Source organism: Rhineura floridana, chromosome 12, assembly GCF_030035675.1.
Source record: "Rhineura floridana isolate rRhiFlo1 chromosome 12, rRhiFlo1.hap2, whole genome shotgun sequence".
Classification (NCBI taxonomy): domain Eukaryota; kingdom Metazoa; phylum Chordata; class Lepidosauria; order Squamata; family Rhineuridae; genus Rhineura; species Rhineura floridana.
In genome coordinates, this window is record NC_084491.1 from 45,656,188 (window position 1) to 45,675,791 (window position 19,604).

At 52.4% G+C, this 19,604-nt stretch overlaps 1 protein-coding gene across 1 annotated transcript; it reads right to left on the bottom strand.

Moving 5' to 3' along the window:
• Positions 1-450: 450 nt before the first annotated feature.
• Positions 451-19,276, bottom strand: TMPRSS4 (transmembrane serine protease 4). Its single transcript, XM_061592492.1, has 14 exons — positions 19,148-19,276; positions 12,898-13,059; positions 12,379-12,412; positions 10,455-10,568; positions 9,917-10,069; positions 9,687-9,819; positions 8,149-8,253; positions 7,089-7,129; positions 6,276-6,435; positions 3,340-3,506; positions 3,038-3,133; positions 1,281-1,423; positions 990-1,139; positions 451-855 (listed from the first exon to the last, which is right to left on the bottom strand). Exons 1-14 carry the CDS (start codon positions 19,274-19,276, stop codon positions 844-846), a joined length of 1,599 nt encoding a protein of 532 aa, XP_061448476.1. The 3' UTR covers positions 451-843.
• Positions 19,277-19,604: the final 328 nt, after the last annotated feature.

Sequence of the window (19,604 nt, forward strand, 5' to 3'; positions counted from 1 at the left end):
GAGCAGGGGAGTGGACCTGATGGCCTTGGAAGCCTCTTCCAACTCTGCTATTCTACGGTTCTGTGATACCAGTTGGTGGGAATTACAAGCTGGGAGAGTTGCTGGTGTGCTCAGGTTCTGCTTGTGGGTTCCTAGAAGAGGATGGTGGACGAGGTGTGCCTTTGCTGTGCTCCAGCAGCCAAGCTCTCCTTATGTTTAGAGAAGAGGGAGGCAGAGCTTTTGGGAAGGGAAGACGGAGCCTCCCCCCAGAGTTGACCCCTCCAGTTTCTCTTGATGCCAAAATGGATGAGTAACTGAATAGGTGACCCCCACCTGTCTCTGGTACAAACCCAGCTGGAACCAGTGCAGAACATGCATAGACTCAACAGCGTGATGGTGCAAAACATCCCTTGATTTATTCCAAGCGGAAAGAGGGATTTGTGCCATGGAAGAAGCAACCGCTGGATCCCTTCAGTGGCCCAAGTCAGAGGAGGGGAGGGGAAGCAGACGCCTCAAGGCCACAGGCTGTTGTCCTGCGAGGAGGCCTGGGCCCAGCCACTCTCTGCAAGGGCCAGGTCATGGGAAACAAACGGCCCCTCCTGGATCGCAACAGCTCCCAGAGTTCTGAAAAGAGCACTGCAGGTGGCCTCACCTGGGCTCCCAGCCACAGCCACCATAAATCAGCGTCGTCTCCAGGAGCCACATGCACTGCCTTGCTGAGGGCTCCTTCCTGCAGCTGCCCTCTTGCTTCCCCACCCCTGGGACTTCCGGGAAGGCTTCAGTGTGACTGGAAGGCCATCCTTTCCCACACACGCTGCTCCAGGCAGGGGGGATGTGTGGGGAGGTGCAGGATCCAGCCCATTCTCAGGACTCTGACTGGAAAGAGAAAGACCCGGAGGATGAAGGGGCCCAGTCCCCAGGTGGTGGGCAACTCCACCCTGCCCCACCAGTGCCAGGGCAGCAACAGGTCCCACCCCCAGTCTAGGGCAAAGGGGAGGAGTAACGCTGACCCTGAGGATGGTGTAGATCCAGTTGAGGTAGGCCTGGACTTTGGTGTAGACTCCTGGGGTGCTGGGGCTTCCACAACCATGGCCCCAGCTGACGATGCCCACAAGGTGCCATTGCCCCTGCTGGAACATCAGTGGCCCTCCACTGTCTCCCTGATGGGAAGGAAGAGAGACGGCTGCCAACGCTTGCCCAGAATGCCAGGAACAGCATAAAATATGGGAGGATCCCAGATGGAAACACAAAAGGCCAAGAGCTGCTCCGTTGGTCAAGGTGTACTCCTTGGTGCCCCTTACCTGGCAGGTGTCAGCTCTGCCCTGATCGCCGCCTGCACAGAGCATCTTTTCTGTGACTTCCCCCTGGTAGGCATCAGGTGTGTTGCAGATGCGGCTGTCAATCAACTCTACCTCTGCCTGCTGTAGCTTCTTGGACAGCATACCTGGGGAAAATGGCACGTGGGAACCTCAGATTCTGGGGACTGGCCCTGGAGCTGGCGGGGGAAGGGGGACTGCAGTGGCCAAAAGGGAAATGCTCTTTAAAATCCTGACTACTAACCCACCTACGCATACAGCCAGGGGTGCTTGTTCCAAGGCAATTTCCTCCTCAGAGATCTTCTCCCCCCCTCCCCAAAAGGGCCCTGCAGTACCTACAATTCATTGACCACATGTGGGAAAAAACTCTGCTCTCTTGCCCCTTCATTTCAGCTGGGCAGTTCAGCACGTGCGCCCAGCTGGAGTCACAAGCCCAGGATGGTTCCTGCCTGACAGGGGCACAGGTCCTCTCTCTACTGCCAAGAGGTTACTCCCTGCAGAACGTGCCTGGGGCTTGAATTGGCCAAGGCAGCCAGGTGCCCCTCAATCCCACTAGGGGAGGACAAACTGAGATGCAGCTTTTGTCCCTGTCACCTCAGGGTCCAGGACAGTTCCTCAACCAACCTTCAGCGAATGGGGAACTGACCACCTAAGCTGTGACTCATGAGGAGACCCAAAGCCCAACAGTAAGCAGCAGCTTAGGATCAGATAGACAGGCTAAGCCACAGAATCTCAGTTCTACTTCCCTTCGCTTATCCCTGTGGTTCTCCCCCCTTTGCCGTCTTTATCCTTAACAAATTGGACAGTCGGGTCTGTGTGCATTGCTGCCAACTCTCAGGTATTCGGACACCCCCACGTGCCTGGGCCACTTGGGGTCACGCTGCAAGGGTTTCCGAGCTGTTAAAATACCAGCACATTGCTCTGTTCTCCGGGGGAGGTGGGTAAATTATTTATCTATTATTTATTTATTAAATTTATATCCTGCCCTTCCTCCCAGTAGGCTTCCAAGGCGGTACGAGGGCTCTTGGCAGAGGTAAGCTCTTTTCCGCTTCAGAAGGGCTAAGCGAATGGGTGGCCCCCTCGGGGACCCCTATGTACCTGAGGGCTCCAGACTCCCCTCCTGCTTGGGAGCTATAGAGATAAAGAAGGAGGGTGGTGGCAGCAATTAGCGGATAGCTTGGAACCAATTGGTCTCCTCTGCAGGGTAGGTGTGTGGCAGTTGCACAAGGATGGGTGTAAACAGGGTCTCTCGGATCTCCCCCTTCTTTCACTACAGGAACAGAAACTGCTTCATATTGAGTCAGACCATTGACCGATCTAGCTCAATACTGTCTACTCTGACTGGCAGCTGCTCTGCAGGGTTCAGACTCAGATCTCTCCCAGCCCCAATTGGGAGATGCTTCCAGACACTGAACCTGGGGGCTCTGCCCCCAGGCTACACCTTTTCCCTGAGGACAGCTGGCACTCTTTGTTGTTATTGAAGGCGTGCCTGTGGACCCCCAGGCCAGGCCTTTGTGGTGTGTGCGTGCGTGTATGCACATACACAACTGCTTGCCTGCCCTTGCTCTGTGCCCTGATGGGGAACAATTTGGGAAGGTGAGCTTCTTGGTCCTAAGCAGGCTGCAGCAGAAATCAGAGTGTCTGGACTGGGCCGGGCGGAGGCGCCTCTCATTCAGTAGACAGCAACAGCAGCAGTGGTGGTGGTGCTGAAGACGGACAGGAGCACACTGAAGGAAACTCACCATCCTGCTTGGTGTACCCCCAGCCTGTGATCCACAATGGGGTTCCTGGAACTATTTCCTCGTCAAAGAAAGGCAGGCAAATAGGCTTCACTGATTCTGCAGCAGAGAGAGAGATGGGCGGTGGGTGGTGGAGGGCAAGATTGCAGCTGGGCAAGGAGGAAGTCCAGCATCCGGCTCTGAGCTCCGACCAGTTTTTGCAGTGGGCTCTGTCTGTCAGACTCTCCAAGTCCCTGACCCAGCTGAGTGTCTCTCACCCATCTCCCCCCCCCCCCGTTCCAGCTTGCAGTCTGAGAAGCTCTCACCTGGGAAGCCCAAGGGGGATTGTAATTTGACCAATGCAATGTCCATGTCTTTGGGAAACATGTACTTGATGTCGATGACAAAAACCTTCTCTACAGGGACAGCAGTGGCACTCGAGAGGGTTTCTGACCCGCCTTCCACTTTCCAGTGCTTAGTCACCAGGTGGTTCCTGAGAACAGAAGGCGGCACACCGATTTGCTCTTCCCTTTAATAGCAAGACAAACTCTGGCCACAAGGGGCACAGAGGCCCTTGGCTGCTGTCATGTGCGGAAGGACCAAATGACTAGAAAAACTGGCTCATCCTCCTTGTGAGCCTCTGTACGATGACAGTGTACTTGATTGCTCTTTAATGTCTGCAGCTCAACCTCCTGTGCAAGGGACAGGAGCGAGAGCCAGTAAAAAAGGTGGCAAGCCTAGTCATGAGTTGGACCTCTGATGCCCTCACCCTCTGAGGGAGACCCTTCTTACAAAGCACCTGCTGGGATAATGGGATGCTCCCTACCCCCAACTTGTCAGATTTGGACCCCTCACTCAATGAGAACCCAGAAGCCGAGGTGTGGGGGAAGGTCCTCTATAAGCAGGATTTACACTCAGAACTTGCCTTCATTGCCAAAAGGAGCCTGGGATCTCCTCCCAACAGTGCCACACAGAAGCTGGAAGTCAAAGGAAGCTCAAGTGCTGCATGCAACACAAGGTAATCTGCTGCAAATGGCAGAATGAATGGATGGATGAGAACAGGATCGGGGTCTGTCTCCAGTGAGTGGAGGCACAGGTCACACTTCAGCTGTAGGCCTATAAAGTCAGTTATGTGGGAGAAGGTGCTTTCTTCAGGGCGCCTTGGGCTAGTGTGGGTAGGTAAGGGTCTAGCTTTATTTATTCATTCATATACCTTACTATATTTATATGGCTGCCCAGTAACATTTATGTTCTCTACATGGCTCACAAAAATTAAAAGAATAAAATGCAACATTCAACATACACTGTTACACTAAAGTCAGCATAAAAAATGGTTCCTCCTGGCAGATATACAATAAAACATGAATCACAAGGTGGAGACGCCCTGATTAAAAACACAAATTGTTTAAGAAGGCATGGGACCAGCTTCACTGTTGAAGTATCAAATGTACCAGGAAAATATCAAATGGAACTCATACTGCAAAGCAGAAAGAACCCAAGACATGTAAAGACAGCACAATGGAAACATTGGCATTCTACGAGCAACGAAAGAAAAAACCCCAAGTCGATGAGATCTGCACTTGAGAGAGACTTCCTATTTGGGTCTTATCAGTGCTAACCCATACAACAAACTACTTTTAGGCAAGACTAATAGTCTGGAATTTGGAAAGCTGGTTCCAATAGCTGCATCCTTAGTACCAGCAAATATTGAGAAACTCACTAAAGATGTTCACTCTCAACCATCTCATGAGAATACAAGTGGAAAAGTGGAAAACAAGAGTGGCTGAGGGAGAAGTCATGGAGACCACAACTAGCATGCGCAGCTGAGTACCAACAAGGGGCAAGTGTTTATACTTTGGCCACACTCACTTTTAAGCTTCAGTTGCACCCTCTGTGACTTGCAGCCCCAGGAGAGTTGGCAATGGGTCCATGCCCCAAAAAGCTACCTACCCTTGGCTTGGGTGAATTGTTTTTAAAAAGCCTTCAGCTGGTGCCAAAAGGACCATTAAGATGGCTCCAGGTGAGCTTCTCTGGACAGGCTGTTCCATAGCCGGGGTACCACCTCCAAGATGGCCTTTTTGTAGACAGTAGTCATTTGGCCGGGATGCTCCGAGCAGGGCCTGTGATGAAGATCTTAAGGATCTGGCAGGTATATATGGGAGAAGGAGATTATTCAAGTAACCCTTTCCCAAGTCATTTAGGGCTTCAAAGGTTTAAACTGTCACTTTGAAGTGGTCCCAGTGAATAATCTTGTGGCCCTGTTCTGGAGCAACTGCAGTTCCCAGAGTGTGTTCATAGGCAGCCCCATGTACAACACATTGCAGTAGTCTAAACAGGAGCTTGGTAGAACATGAGCACCTGCAACCAAGTGGTCTCCATCCAGGCAGGGTGCAGCTGGCAGACCCGCTGAAACTGAGAAAAGGCCATAGCTGGCGCAACTCTTCTATGAGGAACAGTTATAAAATTACGGTGAGTAAAGTGAGTGAGTAAAAATAGAGTTGAACAAGATTATGTATGGCATGGAGAAAGTAGGCAGAGAGACGTTTTTCTCCTTCTCCCATAATACTAGAAGCCAAAAGGCCATCAGAACAGACCAAGGACTCACACAGCACATAGTTAAAATTACAGAATTTGCTCCAACTGGATGTAGCAATGGCTACCAACTTGGATGGCTGTAAAAGGGAGCTAGATAAATCTGTGGAAGTTTAAGGCTATTAATAGCTACTACTAGCCATGATGGCTATGTGTTGCCTCATTTTTAAAGGCAGTATGTCTCTGAATGCCAGTGGCTGGGAATCGTGAGAAGATTGCAGGTCCTGCTTGCCATGTGGCCTCACGCTCAAAGGGGGCCTCAAATTTAGACACGTCAATTTTTTGGCATTTTATAAGTTCCACAATTTGTTTTTATGTGCGTCAGACTAAATTGTGACATACTCTCTCAGCTTAGAGCTGCAAATTTAAACAAATAAGAGCTGTGACTCTGCAAAAAAACAGTTTTTTGTTAACTGATATAGATTTTGTCATATACTTAATATCAACTGTGGCATTGCATATTTCCCTGTATTTGCACAGAAAAAAACTAGAAAAGCATTTTTTAAATAAAAGAATTCAGCCTCTCTCTGTCTCTCTTTGCTGCCTTGTTCTGTTTTTGTAAGTTTGCCTTTTTTTCATGACAGCTAAGGCAGGGTCTCAAAAACTGGGCGTGGCCAGGGCCTCTGAGAGGCCTGCCTGTCAGGCCCCACTCTGCTGCTCACCAACTCACCGGAAACAGTGTGCTGCCGTCACAACCCATTGGGGGTCGATGATGCTCCCCCCACAGGCATGCTGCCCCTTGTGCTGCAGGCTGGCCTGCCATGGCCACGTTTCAATGGAAGCTGGGCTACCACCCACAACTCGTGGGGACCTCAAGTTGTAGCCACAACCTATATCCAAATGGCAAACAAATCAAGTTTAAGCTCATCGCATGATGTCATCTTGGAAATCTGGTGCAAGGGAAGCTGGGTGTGGAAGGGAAGGGATAAATGCTGCAATCACAAGCCCTTCTCTGGAGGGGAAGCTGCTAAGGATCCCAACAGGGTCACAAAAAGCCTGGTGCTGCCTGGTGTCTTTTTCAGGGCCAGGTCAAAAAACATCAGGGGTCTCTGCTGAGCCATATTCCGCTCCACCCAACTGCCCAGGCCACAGAGGCAAACCTGCTTGGGTCCTTCATTCACACATGAATGTGAGCCCAGGCACACAGCACTCAGCAAAATGCATTTTTTTTGCTGGAGAACAGGCTTTGGGCTCCTGGCTCACTGAAGTGGGGGGCCTGCACCCTGAAAGAGCCAACAGGTTAAGCCACAAGGCAGGAGCTTGGAGGTGACAGCTCAGTGCCACTATCCACACCAGCCAACCCACCAGCAGGTACACGCTTTGCCTTGCTGAGGGGAGGGTGGTGCCAGCTCTGCCCTGAATTGTGCCCTCAGGGATGGATCTTCAGATGGGATTGCTAGGTTGGCTAGGAGCAACAGCCTAACCCAGGCAGCAGGGGTGATTGCTGCTCGGTGATTAGTGCCAAGGGCACAAGCATACTCACTGGAGCAGGACAGAGAGACGATGAGACCAGAGAGGCACTGCCTGTAACAGAGAGGCCTGGTCAGAAACTGCTGCTGAGGGGACCACAGGTTAGGGGGAGGCCATCCTGAGCCCGGGTTTCCTCTGCTGAGCCCTGCCAGCTGTGCTCACTCAAAGAGTCTTAGACACGACCCTTGCAAGCCAGGATCCCATTTGCACATGGCTCTGGCTTAGCAAAGCAGTGCTGAGCCTCCCTGGGACTTGTGTAGGGTTCAGGTGGCGTGGCAGGAAAAGACCCATCACTCCCTGTGGCTTTATCAGATGAACCTGGCCAGTCCCAGCCACTTCATGTCACAGGCCCCCTGCATCCTCCTTCACCCACATGGCTGTCCTGGGTGCTGTAGCGGTTGCTAGCCTCCTTCCACCAGTCTTGAAGGGGCCACCAGGGGCCCTCCCCAGCCTCCTTTGGTGTCATCATGAATGCATTAAAGTGACTGAGCTCCCAACAGCAACTTCACCATCCTCTTGCAAAGTCCCAGGCAGGAGCAGGCTGCATCCAGGGTTGAGGGGCGGGGGCACTCTGGCCAAATCACCCTTCTCCTCCATCGGGGCGGGAGGAGGCTGGCAGGCTTACCTGGTGGCAGGTACCTGTTCTCCAGTAGTGCTGGGCTGCTGGGTCTCGCCACCACTGCCATGTCTCACAGTGCCCTGGAGTGATGCCTTGTTACGGGCAAATGTCTGGGAAATCTCAGCGGAAGCTAGACCCAGAAAGCTAGACCCAAAAAGAAGTTGGGGGATCCAGGGCAGGCATCAGGGATGGGTCCTGATTGCCAGGTGCCCTGGGCAAGAGGGCTGAGATGAAAGTCCGTCCGGGGCTGCCTGGAATCATCTACCACTCCTTCCTCCTTTTTGTTTTGTTTTCATAAAGTGGGATGAGGAGAGAGTCCCAGGGAGGGGGGCATGAGTCAGTGGATGCCCTGAAAGACACAGAACACCCGCCTCTTCAGGAGATTCCCACCCCACTCCTCATGCCAGGGAAGCAGCGGCCACTCCTTCCTTCCCCCCATGCCTGCCTCACTCACCTTTCCGAATCTCTCCAGCGGAGCTCCCCGCCCTGCAGAATCACCTCCCTGAGGGGCTGCCCCTGCTGCGCGGCACCAATTGCCACGGCCCTGAAGGAGGGGACCCTGCAAGAGAGGGAAGGGGCTGAGCAACAAAGGCACCTCCCCCTGGCACAAATCCCCCCCAAACATTTTTCCCCATCAGCTCTAGGCCAACCCTCCGTCCTGCAGGGGGATGGGCTCTACTGTGCTGACCCACACTTGGGGGGAGTGTAGTCATGTGAATAAAGCAGAGGGCCTTTCCAGGTGGGGCCTTAAGGTTGCCTTGCTCACCCACACTACACTTTTGCTCCCAAGACTGGGCAGAGGATCCTGCTGAAGGCAGAGAAGGGGGGGAGGATATTGCCACCCCTGCCCCCACTTTGCTCTCCAGAGAAGAGCCCTCCTTCTCTTTTAGCTGGTCTGACTGGGACCCTCCGGCTTGGAAGAGCCCCTCCCCCCTCCCTGAGCCAGGATGTGGGTGGACGTTACTCAATCAGTGGTAACAGAAATGCACTTTGCATTTCTTGATTTCATCTGTTCCAGGACTGCAAGAGGTCCTGAGCCTGAGTTCTGGCACAGATTAAGGTGGCCCCTTTGCTGTTGCCCTCAGCTTTGACCAGGGACTTCAATCACTGCACCCCCTCCAGCGGGCCCAGCTGAGCATGGACAGTCCTTATTTTCCTCGTCTTTGGCCATTTGGGGAGATGTTCCAGGTGTCTCCCGATAACACGCCTTAATTAACCCCCACCCTCCCAAGATTTATTTATTTATTTATTTATTTATTACATTTCTACCCCGCCTTTGTTTTCACAATAGAAACCCAAGGTGGCTTACATGAGGTTCCCAGGCGGTCTCCCATCCAGGCACTAACCAGACCTGACCCTGCTTAGCTTCAGCAGGGTGCTGGCCTCACGTGCCTTCAGACCACCCGGTGCCGGGTGCCCCTTTGCGTCCGAGCAGCGGTGCCTTAGAAGCCACTTACCCGGCCCATTGGCAGGGCCTCCGCTGGGCAGCTGCCGCAGCCAGGCTGCCAGTCGCGTGTCCCAGGCAGGCTGCCCTGCGGAGGCGACGGCAGGGCGCGGGGCAGTGCGGCCAGGGATCTGGAGGGGGGGTGCCCTCTCCTCTTTCCCTCCCTGCGCCACACGAGTTCTGCCTCCTGTCCGAAAGAGCCTCCCGGATCTCCCTCCCACCTGGTGGCCCGGCCTGGGACCAGAAACGGCTCCTTTGCTCTCAGCCCCGGGCCGGCAAGTTTGGGCTGCGGCACTGAGATGGATGCCGGCTGGCTTCAGCAGCAGCCGCCTAGCTAGTGCTTGAAAATGGGAGAATTCTGGGAAATGGAGTCCTGGTACAGGCCGGGGGGCATTAAAATAGCCCGGTGCAAGGGGGCAGCCCGGGGCCCTGTTCTGGCTGCCCCTCGCTGTTGCGCTTCAGTCTCGGGCTGGCGGCTCTCCAGGGCTGCTCTGCTTTGGCTTGCCTCTTCAGGGGCGCTTTGGCCCCGGCCTCCCCCCCCACCGTACCTGCTGTAGCCCATCTGCTTGCACGCTGCCGTCGCCATTGCCATGTCAAACGCGGTGCCGTGGCAAACCCAGGCCCAGCCGCCCGTCTCTTTGTCCCGCACTTGCAGGCTGGACCTGTCGCGGGAGAGACGCACTGTGGAGACAGAAGCAGAGGCCCAGGCCGCCGTTGGCTTCCCTTAGCTGCAGGCGCGGCTGCCTCCCTCGGGTGCCGCCGCCGCCGCAGGACTCACCTGCCACGAGGGGCCCGTCGGGCACTTGCTGCACGCAGCCGGCTTCATCTTCCCCCCAGGCGCAGTCGACGCGCCCGTCGCACTGAAGGCTCAGAGGGATGAACTGGAAGGTTTGGCCGCAGAAGAAGTAGTAGGAGTCCACAGCCATCTTGACTAGGCGGAGACAGAGAGCGACAGGGACGTCGGTGGGCGAGCTGCAGTCCAGGCAGGAGTCGGCAACGCGGGCCCCCTCGACAGCCCAGCACCGAGCCTCCATGCAAGCGGCGAGATCAGGCCGGCTAGGTGCTTGTGAGCGTCGGGCCTGGTGGGGCTGCCGGCCGCCTTCCCGGAGGGAGCCCCTGGGACGGCGTGATAGGGCATGGCGTGGGGTCGAGGGGGCCCGACAGGGACGAGCCTTGCGCTTCCCCTTTTGTAAAGGCGAGCGCTGAAGAGGTGCGCAAAGGGGCGGGGCGGGGCGGGGGCAGTGTGAGAGGGCGACAAGGCCAGCGCGAGGGGCCGGACCTGCCTGACCCGTGCAGCGCGAGGGAGGGTCTCTTACTGAGGAAGATGGCCGTGGCGAGAATCGCGATGCTCAGGACGGCTGCGATGACCGGGATACCGATGCGCTTGAAAGCTTCCTTGCTGGCCAGAGCCTTGTGCGCGAGCGAAGCATCTGTGGACACGGAGAGAAGGGTTCGCTTATGGGGCTGGAGGGAGCGAGAGCCCATCTTCAGTGCCAAGGCTGGGTGCGTGAAGCAGCGGCGAAGAGGAGAGCGCCTGCGGGCGCGGAGTCTCCGAGGAGAGTCTGTGCTGGGACCGGGCGCTTTAACTTGCTCGTAAATCCTCTGGAGCTGCGACTGAGCAACAGTGAAGTGGCCAAGTTTGCAGCTGACACTAAACTATTCAGGGTGGTTAAAGGGATTGCCAAGGCCTCCCAAAAAGTTCACTCCAAACTGGGTGAACAGGCATCAAACTGGCAAATGTAATTGGGTGTAAGAAGGTGTCAGGTGGTTCACATCGGGCAAAAGTCCCTAACTTTGCATGTAAGCTGATGGGGTTTGAACTGGCCCTGAATGACCAGGAAAGAGATCTTGGGGTACTGGTGGCTCCATGAAGATCTCAATCCTGTGTGGAGCGGCTTTGAAAAAGGAGGATCCCGTGCTAGGGATCATTCGGAAAGGGACTGAAAATGAAACTGAGATCCTAATGTTGTTATATGCATCTGTGGTGCAACTACCTTTGGAACAGTGTGCACAGTTCTGGTTGCCTCACCTCAGAACAGATTTTGTAGAGCTTCAGAAAAGGGTGGCCAAAATGGTCAAGGGGCTGGACCGCTCTCCTGTGAGGAAAGGTTGCACCATTCGGGGCTTTTTAGGTGAGTAAGCAGGGGCACATGAAGACATGCTAAGGCCCCAAGCCATGCCAAGATTTAGAGGCCCACAGGAGAGGATCAGCAGAAACGATGCCATGATGCTGTCGGAAGTGGGGCAAGAGCAACTCCTGTTTGGGCTCTTTTGTTTGTGTTCCAGAAGAAAGATGGAGTGAGGGTCCTCCAGCTGGCTAGGCTGGCCTACCTTTACCTGTGCTCTTCTCTGCCTAACTTCCTTCCCTTGTAAACTGATAAGCTCAGGGAAGCTGGCCTGCCCCTCCTTCCTTTGTCTTCTTCCACTGTCCGAGGAGAGAGGAGACATCTTTGTCTTTGCTCTCTCCTGAGCCATGAGGGCAAGACCCACATCTGGGCATTGAGTCTCCAGCTTCGTTAGTTAGAACTAGGTATGCCTTTCCTATCTACTATGTATTTCTATAAAGTAGCTTTTCTTATTTTACTAAGTCTTAAGTCCCAGTGATCCAAATGCAGGGTAAAAGCCTGCCACTTAGGTAAATACACACACTGGCACACACGCAGCTCATACAGCTGAGGATCTCTGCATGTACAAATTTCCATAACAGATGCAAGTAGCCGAGCAGCCCCAGGAGGGAAGTTGGTGGGATGGGTTGTAGGTTGGGATGGGGAGGTCAGAGGGTTTCAGCATTTTGGTGGTGGGTTTTACATGAAAGGTTTTTTAAGCCAAAGCGATGACAATTGTAATAAAATGTCTTTGTTGCTTCCAACAGTGTTCCTAAATCTGGCACTGTGAGTGAGGAGGGACATGACAGAGGCACATAAAATTATGCATGGTGACCCAGCGAGGTCACCCAACGAAGCTGAGTGTTGGAAGGTTCAGGACAGACAAGGGGAAGGAGGTCCTACTTCACAGGGCTGAGAGGGAATTTGCTCCCACAAGACGTAGGCAGGGCCACTGCCTTGCTATGCTGGTGCCACCTCCACGTTCAGAAGACCAGCAGCTGGGGAGCGAAAGAGGGAGGGGCAGCTCTTTAGTTCCCGTCCAGTCCAGCTTGTGGGCTTCCCAAAGGCACCTGGTTGGCTACTGGGTGAAAGAGGATGCTGGGCCACTTGGGCCTTTGGCTTCTTCTCTTCTCACCTCCACTGTTGAGTGGCTGCTCCGTGTCCTTGTCCTGAAAAGCAAAAGGAGATGCAGCTGTCAGGGTGGGGGAGGTGCAGAGCCTGGGGAGCCATGGCACCAGGCCAAAGGGGGCTTGCACAGCAGGGAGACCCTCCTTTGGCATGCCAGGCTGTCGCTAAGGTGCGGCTCACTGATTCAGAGAAGCAGCCCAAGGGCCCAGGGACTGTGGGGGTGGGGGGTAGAGAGGCAGGCTAGAACCGGGGAGACCAGGTGCAATTTTCCACCTAGCTGTGAAGCTCACTAGGTGAACTGGAGCCAGTCACTATCTCTCAGCTTACCCTACCTCAAAGGGTTGTTGTTAAGATAAGATGGGTAGGGGAAGAGAGCTATGTACAATGTCTTCTCCTTGAACTCCGTAGAGGACAGATCTTTGTTACACAATTGTAATAATCAAAGAGAAGCAGCCTGGTTTACTCTGTGGTGGGAATGAGTTCTCTCCCCCCCCCGTGCAATGCATGTCCTGGGACACAGACTGACTCTCAGCCTGATGAGAACTGGCTCCAGAGAGAGGGCAAAGCCCTCAGTCTTCCACATGTCACTGCAAGCCTGCATGGATTTGTGACTGCCTTGCTCCAGTTTTCCTTTGGCCTTGGAGGTTGGTGCTGAGTCTCCTGCTTCTTTCTCCCCACCTCTTGTTGCCTGAGCAGCAGGGAAGAAGAGGGGGAGGGGGGACCCAGGGGGCTCCTGAGAAAAGGAGGCTGGGTTGCTGCTAGGAGACTGTGTCAACTTAGCCTTGGCAGCCGGCACTGAAGCACAGAAAGTGCCTGGTGCTCCCCATCAAGGAGCTGGAAGGACGCCCTCTGCCCTGTGGGAAGCCAACCCCTCTGCTTCTAACCAGGGGCCCAGCCAGGTCCTGCTTGGCCTTGGCCTCAGATTGGCATCCTTGGACAGGATGCCAAGAGACTCTCCATTGCTGCTGCTCTGGAAATGATCGCCCCGAGGAGCTGCTTTAATGTCACCTTTGGCCCTGGACAAGAGCAGTTATTTACCTGGTGGGGCAACCTTTGGGTCTTACAATGACAGGTAAGGCCTGAAGTTGTGTTGTTAGCCAAATTAGGTTTTAGATCATCATCAGCGCAGCAGATTGTGTGTGTGTGTGTGTAAAACTTTACCTGTAAAAGAGCAGACTTTAACTGTGCTACAGTCACTGAGGCTGCAGACTTGGTAAAATAAGAAAAGTGTGCCTTATTGAAGGAACTACATAATAGGTAGAATGAGAATCCCGTTCCTAACTAGCTACACTGGAGGCGTGCAGACCTGGCATGGTCTTTGCCCTCTTGCTGTAGGTGAGAGAGACAAAGCAAAGATGTCTCCTTTCCCTGAGAAATGGAGAAGCAGGAAGGAGAGTTGGAAGGTGTGGTCAGCATCCCCAAGTGATATCAGTTTACCAGAAGGAAGATTAGGAGATGAGCAACCTAGACTCCTCTCTCCTTCAGACATATGAAGTACTCAATTCAGGGTGCAATCCCACAATTCCAATACCATGCAAGGTCCAGGCTGATGAGAAATTGGCTTTGAAGGTGACACCACCATCCCTCCTGAGGATCTGAAAACAATCTGGATCCATTTCAATTTGGCTTTTGGGCTGAGTTGGCATCCAAACCACCTTGGCTGCTCTGCTGAACCAACGGATGCTGAGAGAAGGGGGCATATGACCCAGTGACGTCTCCTGGCCATTTCTGCAGCTTTTAGTACCACCAGCCATGCAGTCCTTATGAACCATCTGTCAGGGCTGGGGACTGGGGACACTGCACTCCAGTAAGGCCAGCCCTGCCTGTCAGATTGGTTCTAGAAGGTTGTGCTGGGAGCTTTTTGTTCTGCAGGGCTGTTTTGTGCCTCAGGCTAGTTTTAACACCTACATGAAAGATCTTCAGGAATTTGGAGTCAGGAGGCAGCAGATGTGCTGTACAAGTACCTGGAGTCAGTGTTGGGCTGGATGAAGCATGAAGTACCTTCCTCCAGCTTAGGCTGCTACACCACCTGTGACCCTCCTGTATAGAAACAGCCTTGCCAGAGAAATCAATGTCGAGGAAATGTCCCAACTGACTATTGCAGTGCCTTGATGGGGATTGCCCATGAACTCTGTCAGAAACGTCACTTGGTTCAGAATAAGGAGCCAAGCAATTTTCTTGAATTGACCAGCTAGAACATATTTTGCCAGTGTAGAACATCTTTTTCTTGCTCTCAATTTGTTTCTCAGCACAATTCAAAGAGTTGGCTTTGATTTATGAAGCCCTCTACAGCATAGGATCAAGACATTTCATAGGGGATCCTGCACCCATATGAACCTGCCCATCCTTTAAGATCTCTGGCTGTACCCCCGCTTCTTGCTTTCAGAGGCAGGTGGATAGGTTTGGGGCAGGGTCTTTTTGGTGACATCACCCAGCTTGTGGAATGCTTTCCCCAAGGAGACCCTGCGGGTACCTAGAGCTCTACTAGCCTTGAGGTTCAGGGTGCTGATAATTCTATTTTCTCAAAATTTTAGTGGCCTTTTATAGGGTTCCATTTTATTGAATCTTTTAATTAATATCTTTTAATAATATTGTCATTAACAATCTTGGAAGATTTATGTTGAAAAGTGTCCTGTTGGTGTTGGGTGAGTGGGAATGACAAGGGGTCCTGTTGGTATTTGTGCCATTTGCCCGCCCAAAAGTCTCCCTTCTGGAACTGCTGGAGGATCTCAGATGTGGTATTGAGATTTTTGGGACTATTAGTCCTGGGGAATGTCAACATCCCCTATTTAAAGCAGCCCCTAGTGCCCACAGTATGGTTCCAGATTCCAGCTCAGGACTTCATGGCCTCTGTGGCAGCCATAGGGCTGTCCCAGAATGTTATTGCCTTGACAATGTGGCTGGTCACACTCTGGCTCTGGCCTTTTCAGCTGGGAAGGAAGGTGGTGGTGACCTGAAAGTAGGGGAGGCTAATATCTCTCCCTTGTTGTGGTCAGATAACCTTCTGGTGACATTTAGCTAGCTGGAGTTCTCTCCCCTCTTCAGAGGTGGGGGACCTATTAAAATAGTCCACTCCTGGAGAGTGATGGGTCCATGTGTCTTCCAGACAGCTGTGAAGGATTTTCCAGCTGTGGTGATACTGTCAAAGCCAATCTGTGGAATGCAGAGATGACTCCGGGAAGTTTACTTGATACCATCGCTCTGAGCACACTGGGCTCAGAAAGCCCTGTGGTATTCCTTGTAGCTGAGGGTGATGAAGCAGGATGGAAGATGGCAGGAACACAAGTGGAGAAAAACTCCAAACAAATACAACCCAACACACCGCTCTCATTGTCACATTTATTCTGTGGTGGCAGTGCAGAAAGGTTACTTTTTTGCCTCCATTGTGTCCTCAGCTTTAGCTTGTCATCCAGGAGAGCAATGCAAGGTGGTGTGAGGTCTTTTATGTTCTAGCCAGAAGGAGATGGTAAAGCCCTCAACAGCCTGCTGTGACTTATTTGCTAGACATATTGAGGATAAAATTGCTTGAATCTGTATGGTCTTAATATCTACTGTTGTGGCAGATCAATCTCATGTGATATCCAGAGCACACTGTGGTTAGATGTCTTTCGATGAGTATCAGTTGCTATGGCTCAAAGATGTGAACAAGGTGCTTGGACAAGTGCAGGCCACCACTTGGCCCTTGTCCTTCTGGGCCAATTGGGCCAAGGATGCAATTAATGCATCTCTAAGGGAGTGGTCCCAGGCTGCTTAAGAGAAATGGTAGTGATACAACTCCTTAAGAAATGCTCCTTGGACCCAGAAAGTGAAAGATATCGACTGTTCTCAAATATCCCCTTCCTTGCGAAGGTTCCTGAGCCAAGTGGTTGCCGACCACCTCCAAGCATTCTTGGATGGATGAGAAGGACTTTCTAGATCCATTTCAACTGGGGTTTAGGCCTGGCTTTGGCACTACCTTTGTCACCCTGTATAATGGCCTGTGTTGGGAGAAAGACGGGGGGCGTGTCCCTTGACATCTCAGCCATTCCAGGTACCATTGATCATGGCATCCTTCTGGAGTAGCTGGCTGAGCTGGGACAGCCAACTCCAGCAAGTGGTGCTTTGGAGGTGCTGCTCAGCCCTGTGGAATCTCCAGTGTGGTGTTTTGCAGGGCTCAGTCTTATTACGCTTGCTGCCTTGGAGCATGCAACTGCTGCATGGAGTCATCCACAGTTTGGGAGTGTATTGATGACATGCAACTCTATTTCTCCTTTACAGATTAAGCAGGTATGACAGAGGATGTGCTAAACCAGTGTCTGGCCTCTGTGTTGGACTGGGTGAGAGCCAGGGCACCTAGTCACTCTGTAAGCAAAGTGTACTGTAAGCAAAGTGTACTAAATATTAATCAATTTCAAAAATGGGGGAGAGTCAAGAGATCTGAGGCCCAATGTAAAAATGCCCTGCCCATCCCTTGATAGTGCCCCTGATAGTGATCTGCTCAGACTTTTGGGTTTCCCAGAGAGGGCATCTGCTTGGCTACTGTGAAAATAGAACAATGGACTAGACGGGCATCTTTGGTCTGATCCAGCTGCAGCCAAGCTCTTCTTCTGCTCTTTTAGAGAGAGACATAAGTCAGCCTCTGATCCAAAATCCAGGGTTCCATGAAGTTTGAATGTCTCCCTTGCATTGTGTGGAACAGGCTAACCTGGTGTGTATGAGAGAAGCTGTACAGCACAACTGGGCTCCAAATTAGGGTCTCTGCCAACATTTGGGGAGAGAAGAGAGTGTGGGGAAGAAACATTTAAGTCCACCCCATGCTGTGGAGTTCCTCTTGTGGAAACACTTTGCAGTTTCAGTAACCTGCCTCACAAAATTAGAAGAGCCCAGACTGGAGAGGGAAGGGAAAGGATGTTTATGTTTTTAGTCTAATGTGTTCCTTTGTTACTGATTTTATTCTATATTGTATTTTAATCTCGTTTTGTACACCGCCCAGAGAGCTATTAGCTATGGGCGGTCTAGAAATGAAATAAATAAATAAATCCCCTCTTGCTTCCCACCAGCCCAGATGTTGTGACACTGGAAGACTTTTGCTACCATCTACTGGCTGCCAGTGTGTCACTTCTTTGCCAGAGGGATGATTTTGTTAGCATGGAGTGGATGGAGGCAGATGGAAAGTCAAGAGGGGTACAACCTTGGGTGAGGAACACAGAGACTGGCTGGCCTCTTTGGCTGCTTAGTTGGTGCCAAGTGGGATGGCTTCCAATGGAAGGAAGTGTGAATGGTTAAACCCAGAGGAACTTGCGAAATAGCCCAGCAAGAGGGCCCATAGTCAATTGCTGGTGCTGGCTAGAGAGATGCCTGAGCACTGGGGCAGCAGAGCTAGCAGAACAAGAGGCTCTTCAGGGAGCACACTCTTGGGAATGTGTTCTGCTTCATGCTCAGAGCCTTGGGTCAAGCTGGGTGGGGTAGAGTGGCTGCCTGTCTTTGAGGTCTCTGTTCATACTTGCTGCAGGAGACACAAGTCATGTGTGTGTGTGGGAGCAAGCAATTGATCCATCCCTGCAGCACTGCCACAAGAAGAACATCTGCATTCAGGCAAGGACAGCCCCCAAGCAAAACACACCCCCTATTTTCTCTGCTGTTGTCCCACTTGGGGGTTTGTTCTCCTACAGTCGTCTAGGTTTTGTGGAGCCTTGCTTGGGTTAAAGAATGGTTGAGGATCTCTTACGATTCCATTGTAAACCACTTTGAGATCTTTCAGATAGTAAGAGGTCTTTAAGAGGAAAATCATCATCATAATCATCTCTCGGGGTCTCTGATCTGGAGGGGTAGGGTAGTGTGTGTGTGGGGGGAATGAGGGTTTACCAGCTGCTGGCCGCCCTTTGAGGCTGCTCTGGAGGAGTCAGTCAATCTAGGGATGGTGTGTGTGGCCAGTGAGTATTGGAGAGGCACACCTGCCCTGCGCACTTCATGTATATTCACTGGATATACATATATATTAATGTATATTCACCTGTGCACGTGTGTGATGGACCTCTTGGTTAGGCTAAAATGGAGCAATGCTGGGCAGGTTTTGAGTGGCACAAAACCACCTGCCAACCCAGGGAGAGTTCATTTTTAAAAGTCACTTTAGAAATAAGTAGAGAGAGCCAGTGTGGTGTAGTGGTTAAGGTGCTGGACTATGACCTGGGAGACCAGGGTTTGAATCCCCACACAGCCATGAAGCTCACTGGGTGACCTTGGGTCAGTCACTGCCTCTCAGCCTCAGAGGAAGGCAATGGTAAACCCCATCTGAATACCGCTTACCATGAAAACCCTGTTCATGGGGTCACCACAAGTTGGAATCGACTTGAAGGCAGTCCATCATCATCATCATTAGAAATAAGTGCCCAACCTAGCAGTGCACCAGGCATGCCCAATTCCTTGGTTTGGCTTGGACGAAGTGGAGGCCCTTTGCAAGGTGGGTAATATGCTCTTGCTTGCTTGGTCCCTCCTCGCTGCCTCTTTGCCTTCGAGGGAGACAGAGCTTGCCTTGGCCGCTGCTTTTGAAACTGCTTTGAGAGGCAAAGAGCCCCAGCAGAACTTGCTCCTCTCCTTGGGCACAGAGGGCTCTTCTTCCCATTCACAGAAACATTTTCTGTGGTGCTCCCTGCAGGAGGACATCAAAGGTGGCTGATGGTGGTCATTAAGGCTGCTTCTCTTTCCACCTGAGCAATGCCAGCTGGCTAATGCAAGAGCCGCTCCAGATTAGCGGCTGGAGAAGAAGCGGGGTGTCTTGCTGGCTCACTGAAAGGCACACTCCCTGGCAGGGCGTTGACAGTGGTGGTGGCACCACGCAGCATCTGCTTCCCAGCTGAACTTCTCAGTCCCAGCAGCAGAAAAGCCGCCTCCTTGTCTCCCTCTAGGGCTGCTTGTCTGCCCGCCATTTCCTGGTTCCTCTGCATTTTTGTGGGATCTGTTATCATATTACCACTCATTTTACTACCATGACTATTTTGCACTTATGTAGCACAGAATATCATCTTGTTTTGAACCTCACAAGAACCCTGACAGAGGGTGTGGGGTGGGGCTGGGGCAGCGGCATGCTTAAAGAGGTGAGATTTCAACAGGCTACTTTGCAGTTCACACTCTCCACAGACAGCAGCCAGGGCAGAAGGACTCTTCAAGTTCATTGGCTACACAAGCATAATGGAACGTCTATGTCCAGAGGCAGTCTACCTCTGAATACTAGGTGACGGAGACAAACAACAGGAG